This window comes from Triturus cristatus, chromosome 1_2 (genome assembly GCF_964204655.1).
Source record: "Triturus cristatus chromosome 1_2, aTriCri1.1, whole genome shotgun sequence".
Classification (NCBI taxonomy): domain Eukaryota; kingdom Metazoa; phylum Chordata; class Amphibia; order Caudata; family Salamandridae; genus Triturus; species Triturus cristatus.
Window position 1 is genome coordinate 1,100,725,283 of NC_140580.1, and position 15,644 is coordinate 1,100,740,926.

The window sequence follows — 15,644 nt, forward strand, 5'->3', positions numbered from 1 at the left end:
ATATATTTTATAATTTGTATGTGGATGTTTTTGATGTTTGCATAGAATTTGTTTCAATAGTGTTACATATCTTTTTTTAGAATGGAGTCTTGCTTAAATTTTTGACATTAATTGATTTTGTTTTTAATTGTTGTACAATATGTTTTAAATATACATTTTAGTGAAGACTATTGCAAAGAGTATGCAAAGGTGTATCGTGTTCTTACATAGATGAATCCCTACCTTGTTGATAATAATGCAAAGAATAGCTATTTCAGAAAACGTCTTTCATCTCTTTATACATGTATATTTCAAATGTATCCAATCTTTTACTATTTTATATGTAAAATGATGACTTGTTTCATTGTTTGCAAAGGCATTCAGTTAGAAAGACACATGAATTCAGTAAAGGATTGTGATATAGTTATCCATCAGAAAGTCTCTTCTTACATTGGAAAATACAGTTTTATTTGAATTACACTCTTGTGGTATTTTCCGAGCTAATTTTAACTTGTACACAAAAGGTATCTTAAAATGTGTCATCAAATATTTGTTGACTGTAGGCAACTGTTGGAACATGCAGAGATTTGCCATTCACTTAAGTTATCTGCAAATAATATTTGGGAACTATGAGGCCTATCACTCTACTGATTTGCTGTCCAGAAATTGAAATTGTTCTTCATTGTGTCGGGTTATTCTACTTAAAGATCAATTTTGAGCAATAAATTGAGCATTTGACAAGTCGCTTAGTAGTCAGTGGCTTTACGATTTACTATTAAGAATATATGCTGGAAGGCTGTAAAATCTTAAATAAATTTTGTATTTATATACCTTATGCTTACTTACAGATCTCTAGTGCTGGTTTTACACATTGTACTGTGCTAACTGGAAACAATTTCTAGCAAAAGCAGTTGCCAAAGTAAAATAATGAAAGTTTCAATGATCTAGGTGTCAAATATCCCAAATCATCCTTGATTTTTTTTTCACACAAATCAAAATGAGATTCAAATTGTAAAAATGTAGTTTTCTGAGGGTTGATAGCAACCTTTCATAACGTCTGCAGGACATTATGAAAAGGTCAAATTTTGCATTTTTGTTCCATATATAAACCCTTTCACAACTACCATGAAAGTGCAAAGACATTACCAATCAGAATATGTTAACAGTTATACTTGAGTTTTAAACCACGCATCCTTATGTTTTCCATTATCTTTGCATTTTTAAATATGTATACCGTGATATAAGTAGAATGTGTGTTCAATGATAAATCTCTTAATTACTCATATCTGCTCTTGTTTTAGAAACTGGGAGTGAAAGTTTTCAAAAATTATTAAACCTCATGGGTGATACAATAACACTGAAAAGTTGGATAGGCTATAGAGGCGGGCTGGACACCAAAAGTAAGTGTTTAGATGATTATTTCCTATAAACTATCTGGGAACATCTGTTTATTTCTCTCTCTCTCTCTCTCTCTCTCTGTGATATATATATATACATGCTTGTTGCATGGTATTTGCATGTCGCAATGGCATAATAATAATAATACAACATATGAGTGAGCGGGAGTTTTATTATGCAACAGGTTGAGCTATCAGACAGTGAGTACTTGTATATTTTTCCAACCACTTACTCTTCCAGCCACGTATTGTTGTAGAAAAAGCAATCATATTTAGCATGTACAAGTATTGAGATCGAAGTCTCATTAATTCAATAATGTTAATCATGTATTAGCAGTCATCTTGATATTCTGACCTGTTTATATCATCTGTGTGCCATGAATTTTGTCATATGTCAACATGAACACCGTTTTTCTAAATGAAATTGCTATTGAGTCTGCTATTCTAAGATGGCGTCAGCATTAACTTGAGAAGCCTGTAGTCCTACACCTATGTTTATGTCACTAGTTGGTGTTTATTAGTCCATTTTCACTGTTGGAATGCATTTGTAATCGGTGTTCTCGAAATGCGTTGAGTTGTTGCCCGAGGATTAAACTTTTTTCATCAAGACTCCTGGAGAGTATGTGTTATTCTTTGCTAGCAGCAAGGAGTTTGTGTTTGGAGATTTCGGGCTCCCATGCTTATTCACCTGCAGCAAACTAAGAGGACGGAGGCAGAAATGGGACTTTGCTGTTTGATGCCTAATATGTAAATAAACTGATTCCTGAAAATTGTCTTTTCCTGGTCCTGAGAGTGCTTCACATCAAACTTTTGAGTACAGAAACGTTATTGTCGGCGTGCTCTGCCAACGTACGCACCACTTCCCGTGGGTCCTTTGGTTCTGGAAGGAGCACAATCTGTTTTATATATGCATATTGCATTCTCCACTGCTCAAAGACTAACATGAACTGTTGATAGCAGGGGGCTTGCAATTAACATCTATCAAGGGGTCAAAAGGTTATAGTAGGGAAATCAAATAGCAAATTACCCTCCATGTTGATTCCCAAATGATCATTCTTTTTTATTTAGCACAAGAATGCTTGTTGGATTTGCACAAAATTTGGATGTGGTGAACCAGCCTGGTCCCTCTCACAATCCAATTTTAATTTCATGAAAATTGACTCAGAAGGTCTTTTTAAAAAGCAAATGTTCTTGAGTTTAAAATATATGTTATTGGTTACTATTAATAGGTGTGAGGTATCCCTACTGAGATGAAACCTGCATTATTGAAAAAGATGCAAATAATAGACATTACAGAAAACAATTGTAATCTCTTTATGAGGTGAAGCGGCCTAATCTATCTATCAATCCTATTTTGGTTTTGTGAAAATCCATCCAGCAGGTTTTGTTAAAAAGCAAAAGTGTTGGAAGTCAAATGAGGTAAAAAATGTACACAAGTGTGATGATTAAAATCGTAATTTTGAATTTTCTATTTTAAAATTGAAATTCCTCTTCAAATAACTTGGACTCAAAATTGTGATTTTAATCCAAATAGTTTTTTTCTGATTAGTTTGTAACTTTGTTGCATTCGAAGACTTTTCATAAAATTCAGCAGATATTTAGCACATGGAGCTTAGTTTACCAACTAATCTGTCAAGGGGGATGAGTTAAAAGGGAGTTTTCAATTTGCCAATTGTTTTTGACTAAATCTGCATGAAATCATATCGCTCATTAGCATGTTTACATTAGTTTTCTTTTTTAAACTTTCATTTAGAACCCAAAAAGAGATGTTAACAAGTGAGTCCATAAAGTAGTATTTTAGATTTTTGGGATCATTGGAATATTACTCTCTGTTACAGAACTAATATGGAAAGGAATTACACAATTCTTGCCATGAATATAGACATTTACTCAGAATAAGCTATTTGTTTGGTTTGATGTCTATCCATTCAATATTTGCTATAGATGTGAATGCTACAATAGGGTCACAGGTGGGCCTTGAAGAGCTAAGTTTATGTATACCGTGACCATCTGGATTTCAGAAGGATCCAAGAGTGACAATGTAGAAAATTGAGCACATCCAATTGAATCAAGGTGCTTTAAATTACATTGTTCATTGTGGTTTCTGTGGATCCTGACTGGATACACTGACTTGGTCATTTCATAATGCGGTCACGTCTAAATATATTTCTTGCAACATACCTTAAGGGATTCATTTCATCTCAGAATGTTCACAGAACGTGTATTGCAGAATACTTTAAGAAACATAGGTGGCTGGGAGAGCATCCCCTGATGCAAGGGATGATTTTGAGGGAGGGTGTCAAAGGAACTGACTCTGCCCTCGAATACAGCAACACAAATGAATGTTCAGATGGTATCGATCAAACCATTCAATGGACTAGTAGTTGAGGCATGCACTATTTTTCTCCCAACACCCTGGAAGATGTGGCAGTTAACAAGAAGAATAGCCTTCATTGAGAAAGAAGAAAAACGTGAGTGGGTTTATACATTGGCACTGTGGAACCAAAACAACTGTGAACATACCATTGTGAATAGGCCCCTAGGACTTCAATTATTGTAGTTCAGAAAAAGACGGCTAATGTAGCTCTAGATCTTAGCACATAAGCTGTGTTAAAATAAAACACAATAGGTGGGAAGAACTAAAAGCCTAACATGCATTTAATGCAGAAATAACAAGTGGCACAGCAAATTACTAGGCAACAATTCTCATTTCAACTGAACAGAGCTCTCACTCAAAAGCCATTCGGAGCATGTCATTCTAAAATGCATTCAGTCTGGGATGGATCTTATACACTCCACTATCAATACAAGTCTATGGAGAATAAACGTGACAGAAATTTTTGTTTCAACAAAAATGAGCAGGCAGCAGGATCTTCTCATGGGGAGCATGGGATAGGTCCTTGAAATAAACATAGCGATACATAAACACACTGCTGAATTCCCTATTTTTTAAAAATCGTGTCTCTATTTGCCACCATTGAAAGTGAGGCTACTCTTTACAATCAGATGCAAGTAATTTACAGACATAATCCTGCAAATAAAAGGGGTTCTAGGACTTCAAGAATCATGGAATTTAGCATGAATATTAAGGATGATGAACACCTCAGGTACATTTCTATATCATATGTAAATTTAACAATGTAGTATATCAGTGCACATTGTAATATCCATGTGGAATGGAGCATTAATACTTAAGGTAAAATGATTACAAGATTATATTTTCTCAGCTCTAATGCTGTACAAAAAGTATAATTAATAATGGGATACAAATAACACACACATGATCACAATGGTTATGACTGGGATCCTGAAAGTGCAATCTAAAAATGTGGTAAGCAATAGTTTTAATAAACCAGTATTAAACCTAAGCCTAATGTACATGCTAAACTCTGAACCTTGGCACAGTGATAACTTGAGCCTAAATCTAACCCTAGCACATAGGCCAAATCAACACCAAATCTATGGCAGGGGATAGCCTTGACCCTAAGCATAATGCAGTCCCTATGCCTGTTCCCTGACCGTAGTCATAATGCATGTAACCCCTTTCCCTGAACCTAAGGCTTACATTAACCATAAGCATTGATCCTTAGCCTAATGTTAATGGTAAGCTTAAGGCTCACCCTAGTATTTAGCATAAGACTGAATCTCACCCTGTGATTGATCACAGCCAAGACACGTAGCCTAATGTTAATCCTAGAATTAATCCAATCCTTGAGCCATAACAGTAAGACTACCAGTAGCCCAAAACCCGAAACCTTCTCTTACTCCTAAATTTCATTAAAGAGTGCAGCAAAATTGACTTTATATTACTTTTATTTGCTTTTAATGCATTTTGTTTTACTTACAACTGCATGAAAACACCTTGAGGAAAGAAATAAAAAATTATCCTGTTAATGCTGTCTCACTTTGAGACCCTTAATAACAATGTAAGAGGGCAAATCATTGATCGTAGTAGCACCTTAGTCTACTGCCCTCATTGTTAAACATTTCCAGGCTGGAAGTCTTCCCAGTTTGACTCTGCTATCATACCTAGTGTACTCTTGTCTTAATCAATGTCTATATCTATCCGCTAGTGGATGTGGTTGGGTAGATTTATTCACCATTCATGTTTGTCAGAAAATGTCCATTTTGCTTGGTCACCTTGGGGCAGATTTACAAGCCCTCTGCGCCACCACTACGTCACTTTTCGTGACGTACTGGTGGCGCAGGGGGCTCCTCCACATTTACAAGGAGAGGAAAAGCCACCCTGCGTGACTTTTCCTCTCCTCGTAAATATGGCCCCTTCACACGCAGCACTGTGCGTTGAAGGGGCGTTCCATGGGTGTTGCTGTGGGTGTTCCCATGCAACACCCATGGAACAAGACACATCTCCAGATTTACGAGAAATCGTAAATCTGGAGATGCGTGTGAATGCTACGCCACCCTAGAGGTGGCGTAGTGAGGTGCAATGAGGAGACATTTTTCATTTCTCCTCGGTTTTTCCTCTTTCAATGCGTGCTGCATTCTACAGCACACATTGAAAGAGGAAAAAGCCTCTTGTGATTGTTTTTGTGCAGGAAGGTGTCCCTTCTTGCACAAAAACAATCTCCCCACGACGCAGGCATCCTTGCACAATGGTGCAAGGGTGCCTGCGCCGGCGCATGGCTGCAGTTTGTGTGCCAGCGCAGGGGAAGCACAGAGATGCGACATATTCTTGCAAATATGTTGCATCTCTGTGCTTTCCAAACTAATGCAGCATGGCGCAGCAAAATGACTTGCTGCACCGTGCTGCGTTACTTTGTTGTAAATCTCCCCCCTTGTTTTTTGCTCATTTGTATTCCTGTTTTAAGGCTCTGCACACGTCAGCACTACAGTCCAGTTTCCAGAGTATGTACTCTGACCTATAAAACATGCAGAAATTGGTTAAACCATGACTGGCACATTTAGCACTCCTATAAGGTTGTGGTTTATGGTGCAAAAATTACACCAGTGGCATGAAAAATGAAATATCACCTGTAGACTTATTGTGCCATCTAATAACATGCCAAGGAAAACATGGCTTCAGGCCTACAAATGTACCCTGACTATTGAAGCTTAAACCTGTAGTCCAACTTGTCAAATAGTTCTTTTGACAGGGAAAAAACTTCCCTTTTAAATATTGATGTCACCCCAATGTAGTCTTTGTAGCCCACAAGGTAGGGAACAATTTATTTTAAATGTGGCCCATGTAGAAATGTAATATTACCACGTTCATACCGCAAAAAGGCCCCACAAGCTATTTATGCTATGAAAGGCTCTGGTTCTGACTGTCCTTTGAGGAAACTCAAAGTGCCTATTAACTATTAGTTCTTGTATCTCATGTTAGGAACAAGCTAGAAAAATAGTACCACCTCTATTTTTATGATTTATTAAAAATTTGTAATAAATAAATAGGAAAAATACTTTTTAGAAAGTTACAATTTCCTTGCCTGAAGCTTCTGGAGACTTGTTTGTATAAGCCTGCCAGCAGATGCCTCACCAGTGTTAGATCTTAATGAGGTGTGGAATCTGCACCCACAGGAGAAACAATAGCTTAAGCCTGGTAATAGGTTAGGCTGTGGAGAGTGTGATTCATATCAGCTCGGTAAGGGCAGCTGGGGAGCTCCCACATACTTCATCAACTTAAAAGAGACAGAAGTGAAGTCAGCTCTATCATGGTTTTGTGCAAGGGCAGACCTGAGTAAGTTTGCTAGTTGGGCACCAGCCCAGTAGGAAGGGGAGCTCGTCACAGTACCATTTTAGTATAGGTTGAGAGGAGGGGCTGCTCATTCCTGAAAAAACATTTCTCACTGGCACACCAGTTCCCAACAAGAGCAGAAGGACTGTGACATCTTGGATTGTTTTTAGTGCACTTTGGGATAATTTGTAGTAAGACACACGATATGCTGTAAAAGTAGGTAGGGTTGCCCCCGGGACCATTTTCGCCATTAGTTATATGTATACAGGAGTCACCCCCACCCATTGGCTACTGAGCTGTACAAAATAAACCTCACCACCAGCTCCTCAGAAAACCCATGGAAGAACAAAAAAAGGACTGCACCTGCTGATTGAGACCTGTAAGGAGACCTGAAGGGCTGGACCTGCTCCCACTTGTAACCAGGAAAATTACGTAGTTTCTAAGAGTCAGTTGAATGACTTATGTGTGGCTACAGGGATAGAAAATGCGGCACACGGGCCTTTTCCTAGGGTGACCAGTTACCAGTTGAAACTAGAAGAGAGCTGGACTCCGCTGGTGGGCTCTCCTGGAGTTAGTTCAAAACCCCAAAGGGTGTCCTTAAGGACTTATTCTGAAAACTTCTGGAATATTTTGAACTTCTAAACCTCTGGAAGACCTGAAACAATTACCCACGTTGTGACCAAAGGTGTGACCTTGAAAATCCAGTTCAGCTGATCCTTGAGGCAAGCCTAGCCAACTTAAGTGTACATTTTCCTGATACATTCTGCTGCATGGCCCAGCTGGAGGAATCCAAGCTTCAAAAAAGAGACTTGGGGTACGAAACTTTGTTTTTGTGAGTTCCAAATTGCAAATTTGTAGAAATTATTATAAGGGAATCGCAAAATGAGATGTATGTAACAGGGGATTCCTACCGATTCGCAATCGCAAATAGGATGTCACTTTTTTGCAAATCACAAAATTACGATTTCCAAATAAGAAATCGCAATTTAGGAAACGTTGCATATTGGATGCAGAATGATGATGTCAGACCAGGGTTTGGCCACAACCTAGAAGTCTAAGAAAGTGCAGGAAGGAAGGAGTGCTCTTGGCTCACTACTGGACGTGTTTTTTGCAATTCCTGGAAAACACCATGTCCAAGAAAGATGAGGACAAGGATTCGGGCAGCAGGAAAAGAAAAGTCACATTTACTGAGAAGGCGTTGGAGCTTCTACCAGATGAATGTGTGGCACACATGGACCAGCACTTTGGGAAGGCATTATTTACTGTTGCAGAATCCCAGAAGACCAAGGTATGGAACAGCATCTTGAAGAAGGAGAACTGCCTTGGTATGACCCAGAGGACCATACCTGAGATCAGAAAATGCTGGTATGACTTGACATCCAGCACAAAGGAAAAGGTGGCCTGCAGGATGGCTGAGGGCCATGGCACATGTGGTGGACCCTCCAAAAAACCCCACCCACTCCCATGGAATCACTGATTGAGGAGACACCAGAATAAGAGAGTGCGATGGGAGTGTTGGACATTGTCAGCTCCAATCCTGCAGGCGCCAGCCATGGTAAGTCAACTCCCCTTTGCTTTCTTAACATAACATACTGTTTGTAATTCCCCAAGTAAAACATCACAGCAAACAAAACTCATTTTTGATGTTTTTGTACCTTGGCAGTGCATCATGGGGGATGTAGTACACCAATATGGCATGCTATACTGCGTGCTGATGAGTACACTACACATATCTATTCATTAGAAACATGTAACAAACACATGAAGCACACTTACAACAATATTATGAACATACATTAACCATTTTTTAACACCAACTATATACATGCATTTGCATAGATGGCTCACAGGACGTATCAGAAACAGTTGGAGCTGAAGGAGCTACTGATACAAATGTGGAAATGGAAGACAGCACAATTGCAATTCCTATTCCCATTAGTCCAACTCAACTTCTAGGAGCAAGCTTTGCAACACAACCAAACTGTGTGGACAGTGATGAGGGACAGTCCCAAAGCAGGGGCTCATCTACATCTGTGGGCAGGGCACACAGGCACCGTAGGATCCAACCATCAACAGTCCACATTGACAATGTGTCAGACTTCATGGCAGCCAGTTCTTCTGTTTGGTGGTCTAGAGAAATCAATCATCTTGGTACAGTGTCTGCAAACCAAACAAACTAAGACAGTAAATAGGCATCTACAAAGCAACTATTGTAAAAAGGGCAAGACTGTGGGATTGCTGCCATAAAGAAGGAGCAATTTCTACAAAACACAGATACAGGCAGTACATGGCACGCTTTGATGCCTTCACTCGTTCAATCAATACATTGGCAGTAGCCAAGAAAACTCTTACAAGGAGAACTGTCAACATTCAAAATGACATGGCGCACTGTTGTCAGGATGTTGTATGTAGGCTAGTACAAGTGACCACAGGCCTTGAAAAAATTCAGACGCACAACCTGTCTGTCCCCAACATACTACAGCTACCGGAGAGTGAAGACGGCTCTAGCATCAGTGCCACATCAATTTAAGAGGGATCCTCTACCTGGGTCCGAAACACCTCTGCATCTGACATGGCCCCTCTTCCACAGTCCAGTCTTGCTGAGAAAGTACCCAACTTTAGAGGCCAGAAAAAGTTAAGCACTAAACACTCAGGCTCATGAGCGTACTTTGTATCATTTGTTATTGACAACCTTTTTGCTTTGTTTAAAACAATGTTGCATCTGCAATAGATAATGTTGGTTAAGGAGGTTTAGGTTAGGTTTTGGTTTAGGGGATTTGTAAAGCGCATGACTACCCTTGGGCATCTCAGCGCTGCGGTTATACAGGATGGAAGCTGTTAGCACTTAGGATTAGGGGAAGAGCCATGTCTTAAGTTTTTTTTTGAAGGCTACTTTGTTTTCAGTAAGTCGGAGCTCTGGGTCCAGACTGTTCCAGAGTGTTAGTACGAGATGGGTGAAGGACCTTCCACCCCATCTGGCTCTCTTGAATGCGGTCGCGTTCATCATGAATTTTGAACTTGACCTGAGTTGTCGACGGGGAGAGTAATGAGAAACCAACTTTTGGATGAGGACGGGGCCTCTCCCATACATGGCTCGGTGAGCCAGACTTAAGGACTTAAATTTAATTCTGGCTTGAACCGGAAGCCAATGCAGCTCTCTCAGTGCTGGTCTAACTGAGTGGTGTCTAGGTAGGTTCAACAGTAGTTGGGCAGCTGAATTCTGTACGGCTTGTAGTCTGTTCGTGGCATATTTAGGAGAGCCAAGAAAGAGAGAATTGCAGTAGTCCAGCCTTGATACCACTAAGGCCTGGACTACCGTCTTCCTAGAATCCTCTGGAAGTAGAGATATCATTTTTCTGATCAAGCGTAGTATCCCAAAGCATGTGCCTGATATTTTTTTTGCCTGGACCTCCATCGTTAAGTTCGGGTCTAGCCACATACCTAAGTTTTTTATGGCTGTTTTAGGGGGAGGAGATGGTCCCCAATTGGTGGGCCAAGACATCTCCGCGCGAGGGTTAAAGTTGTTGCCCAAAATCATCAGTTCTGTTTTTTCCCCATTCAGTTTGAGGCTGCAGTCCGCCATCCATGATCTGATTTTTTTCCAGGCAAGGAACGAGTTGTCTGAGTTGGGGGAGTCCGAGATTGAGAAGACTAGTTGCGTGTCCTCGGCATATGACACGATGGAGAGGCCAAATTCCTGTGTTATATGAGCCAAGGGCTGAGATAAATGTTAAAAAGTGTTTGACTCAGGGAGGATCCCTGAGGGTCTCCCCAAGGTGCTGAGAGGGAGTCTGACTTAAATCCCGCCTCCATACATTGGAAGGTTCTGTCACTCAGGAATGACGCAACCCATTGGTTAGCTGTTCCTCTGATTCCGACATTCTCCAGTCTTTGAATTAGCACTGTGTGGTCTACCGTATTAAACGCCGAGTTCAAATCCAAAAGTACCAGTCTCCCTTGAATAAGGATGGATTTGAGTTTTTCAGTGACCACCAACAGGGCTGACTCCGTGCTATGTTTTGGTCTGAACCCCATCTGAGACTGGTGTATGATGTTGTGATTTTCGAGGAAAGTGGAGATCGTGCTGTTCACGTGTTTTTCTGCCATCTTGCCTAAAATAGGCAATAACGAAATTGGACGGTAGTTGGCTAGATCTGCAGGGTCCAGTTGTGTTTTTTTTAGCAGGGCTTTAATGATGGCATGTTTCCATTCTCAGGATACCTTGCCATTTTCAAAGGAGAGGTTAATTAAATTACATAGTGGATTGAGGACGGCTTTCCCACCTTGAGCGAGTATATATGGTGGGGCTGGATCTAGCGGGATCCTGACTTAATTTTCTGTAATAAGGAGGATACCTGATCTACCATCGTCGGGATGGTCAGGAGGACTGGTGCGGTGGGCTGGAGTGGTCCTGTGTGTTCACTTTTTCTATTCATGATAGAGTTAGGGTGGAGGAAATTGTAGATGTTTTCCACTTTGCTCTTAAAAAAAGTGACCAACCCATTGCATCTTTCTTTGGAATATTGGGGGCTGTTTATTCCTTGGTCTACTGTGGTAAGTGATTTAACGATTTTAAATTAGAAGACTTTGCTATTTATCCTTCTAAAAAAGCTGCCTGTGCTTTCCTGATGCTCTCATGGTAGAGCTGTATGGCTAGTTTGTAAGCTCTTTTGAGCTCTGGATCATAAGTCTTCCTCCAGTTACGTTCAAGTCTTGTGCAGCTCTTTTTTTGTGCAACCAACAAAGGACAGAACCAGGATGACCTGTTAGTGTTTTTATGCGTTAGTGGGCCTGGCTTCCTAAAATTCCGGTCAATAGAGCTATTGATCCAGGTTAGCCAGGTCCCATGTGCCTCTTCCAGGTCTAAGGTGTCTGGTGGTGTGGAGACGTTAATCCAGGCCTCAGGGACTATCCTAGGCCATTTGCGTCCCGCTATTATAGGTTCTTTTTTTTGTTCACTAACAAAGGGTTTATGGAGGCGCAGTGGAATAATGGCGTGGTCTGTCCACGGCATTTGCTTGGGTGCTAGTACCTCCAGTCTTGGGTCGTTTGAGAAAATGGGGTCTAAGAGATGGCCTTTTTCATGAGTGGCGGACGGTACCAGTTGTAAAAGCTGTAGGGCTTCCATGTTGGCTAGGCTGACGGATCATTGGGATCATCCAGATGGATGTTGAAGTTGCCTAGCACTGTGAGAGCACTTTTCCCTATTAGCATGCTCGCCAGCATGTCAGGGGCTGATTCTAAAAACTGCGTACAGGCTCCTGGGGGTCTGTGGATCAAACCACCTGAGAAAGAGCATGACGGAGAAAGGGATATTCTGAAGGCGAAAGCCTCAGATTTAGCGATATTGAGAGGAGTGATGGTACACCCTAGCTGAGCTTTACAAATGATTGCAATACCCCCTCCTATGGCTCCAATTCTGTCAAGGTGGAAAATGTCATAGCCCAGAGGTAGGGCCGCTAGGATTTTAAGGGCTGAGCTTTCTCTGAGCCAGGTTCCGGTTAAAAACAGGACCTCCAATTCCTCTTCCTCTATTAAAAGTTTAATTTCCACCGCGTGCTTGGGTAGGGATCTACTGTTAATTAGTCTCATTTTCAAGGCTTTGCAGTGAGCAGACTTATTATCCAGTTCCTGTGTGGTAGGCACCCTGGTCACATTGGATGGGCTTCTACATTCATAGCTAGAAGCTCCAAATTAGTATAAGTGATTGGATTTTCAGGGAGGATGGTAAATTGGGCAGGGTTCCTGGCCTCTGGTCCCAGAAGGGCACGGACAGGCGCAGACGGGCTTGCCTTAGGCACGCTTTCGACGTGCCAGCGGAGCGTCTGCGCCATGCCCAATTTGAGTGTAGCCTGAAGAAAAGACTAGCGCGCCGACTTCCAAGATGGCCGTCACCTAGTGGCCACCCAGAAGTGAGTATGTTCGGCGTGTGAGCCTCCCTCCACATCAATCAGCTATGGGAGCTGTGGTGGACCGGGGAGCGGGGAGTCTAAGAGCAGTAAACAGTAACTACTAAGGTATTTTAAAACCCTTTAACAATTCAAGAAATTGATTAAAAATGCGCGCGGTCGCGCTGTGCAAAAAGCGCTAGCAGCAGTGAAGGAGAGATACATTATTGTCACAACCTGAATAAAAGTTGGTATTTCAGTTATGCACCATGCATTCCCATCATGTGTGATCTCCATTTATTAGATGTTGTCCTCATCCTTACCTCAAAAATAGTTGTTAGTGATCTCTGTGCATTGTGCACAACCCTCTGCTGCACGTGTGCACCCTGCTCCACCTGTAGTTGTGGTAATTTCTCATTGGAGTCAGATTCCAGCTCTATGTTGTGCAGCCCCTTCCGCATGGCGATATTGTGTAGCATGACACACATATGGTAATGATCTTACAACATCATTCTCAGGTCTGTATAGTAGTGCACTGCCAGGTTTGTGGAGGCAGCGGAACCTGGACTTCAGTAGGTGTGTTCGATGAAGGACCGTGTTGTTGTATGTACCCTGTTGTACTGCCTTTCACTTCCGGTTCTTGGGGGTCAAGTATGGTGTCAGTTACCAAGCATGCAAGGTATTTACTCTGTCTCCTTGAAGAGCATGAGAGTATAGACCATTAGGTCACATTATACAAACAGTTATGGCCACTGTATGCATTGAGACAACAATTTGCTCACCACATAAAAAGCCATTGCCAAATTCACCAGAGACAGTTGGTTATATATTCCACTGTGGTGGAACATGAAGAAATCATGGGTGCTGCCTGGGTATCTAGCTGCAATCTCTGCTATGATGCATGAGGCCTCACATGCTACCTGCATATTAAGTAAATTTGTGAATTTCCTATTTCTGTAGATGAATTAATTTCTTGAGGGGCATTTGGCAATATGTGTGCCATGAACACCACTAATAAAATTGGAGGATTGTGCTGCATGGTAAAACATTAATTTGTTTAATTGGAAATGTTGGGGTGTATTTGAAAAAGATCTATATTGGTTACGTTTTTTTAACCATGATGTCCAGGAACTTGTAAAAAGACCCCTGAAAACGACTTTGTGACACTCCCTGCCAGTGGTTTGACCCCCTGATAACTGCCAGATGTGGTGGGATTGCATTGCTTCAGAGTGTTGGGGTCTGAGGCTGAGGTTGTAACTCAGCAATTAATTCCAGGAATATCTCACTACTGAGTCTGTACTTCTCACATTTCTCCTCCTATGAGTGTTCAAACAGAGTGACCCTCAACCTAAATATCCTTTCCTGTCTCCTCCTCCTTCTCTGCCTACCAGCCAAAATCCTCATCCTCCTCAACAAGACATACAAAGCTGCAGTTCTGAAAGATCATGGTGCATTTTGAGTGCCTTTTTAATAGTTTGCACATGATTACCACCTAATATAGACTGATGGTAATTACATTTCCTAAATGGCCATTTTGCAACTATTTGCAAGTAGGAAATCTTTTGTTCATGGTGTTTGTGAATCTTCATTTGGAAATCCCTAATTGCGATTTCGGATTTCGTCATTTCTAAAATATGATTTTTACTGGCTAGAAATCGCATTTTGCAACACTGAAAATGCCTTTTGTACATGTCGAAATGGCATTTTACATTTCCTAATGGCCTGAAATTATGATTCGCTCTGTTAGGAAAATTGAAAATGCTTTCGTACATATGGCCCAAAGTTCTGAAGGTAGAAACCTGGACGGGGCAAACGCACCAAAAGTATCCAGCTGACGTAAGGACCTCTGTAGGTGCAAAATTTGGAAATTTCCCACTTGGTGTTTTTCCCATCATAAACAATAACTTTAGTGGGACCTTGCTCAATGGTTATTTGAGTTTGATATGACTCCCTCCAACCCTGCTCCCTGGAGGATTTTTACTTCCATTCCATATATTTTATCTTGGTGCTTTTTTCTCTTAAATCTTGAAAATGTCATAACTCCAGTTCTCCTTATTGGATTTTTGTAATATTTATGCGATTTGTTGTTTAACTTCTTTTCTAATGTTATACATTGGAGTGGGATTTTGTTTTTATGGTGTTTTTGACTTTTTAACTGTTGTGATGTGCTTTAAACATTTTCTCTAAGTTAAGGCTGCCTCTATGTGATGGAGTTTCTAGGGGAGGAGCTCAGGTTTAAAATAATGAAACCTTTTGCTGTACTCAACTGGTTAGTGACTATATTACTTGTGGTGAACTACCATTCACCCCAATAAATAATTTACTTTCTTACAATGATTATGTGAGATAAATTAAATTATATTTTACACAGAGGCCCATTGATGATGTCATGTGTATTGATTTGAAACCTGGTTACATTCCAATGAAGAATCAGTTGCCTGTAGTTTTTCGAACCTGCCCTAACAAAACTGAAGGCCTAATGTACTAAATACTGATCACAAAAAACTTGTTGCAATTTGCAACCACTATTTTTGTGACCAGTATAGCATTATGATTTATGTACTAATATGTTGATTTGTAAAATTGTGGCTTGGAGTGGGGGTGCAATCTAATCAACTTTATGAATAATAATGAGGTACTTCACAAAATGCGACTCTCTGTGATTGGTGGCCATCACAGGGATGG

The 15,644-nt window shown here is 40.7% G+C and overlaps 1 protein-coding gene across 4 annotated transcripts in view; it reads left to right on the plus strand.

The window, feature by feature from the left end:
• Positions 1–15,644, plus strand: part of GARNL3 (GTPase activating Rap/RanGAP domain like 3) — a 949,195-nt gene that overhangs the window by 800,394 nt on the left and 133,157 nt on the right. For all 4 annotated transcript variants that reach the window (XM_085613708.1, XM_085613711.1, XM_085613709.1 and 1 more), the window contains one exon: positions 1,281–1,379. In XM_085613708.1, the coding sequence (XP_085469834.1) occupies positions 1,281–1,379 (99 nt within the window). The remainder of the gene's footprint in view (positions 1–1,280; positions 1,380–15,644) is intronic.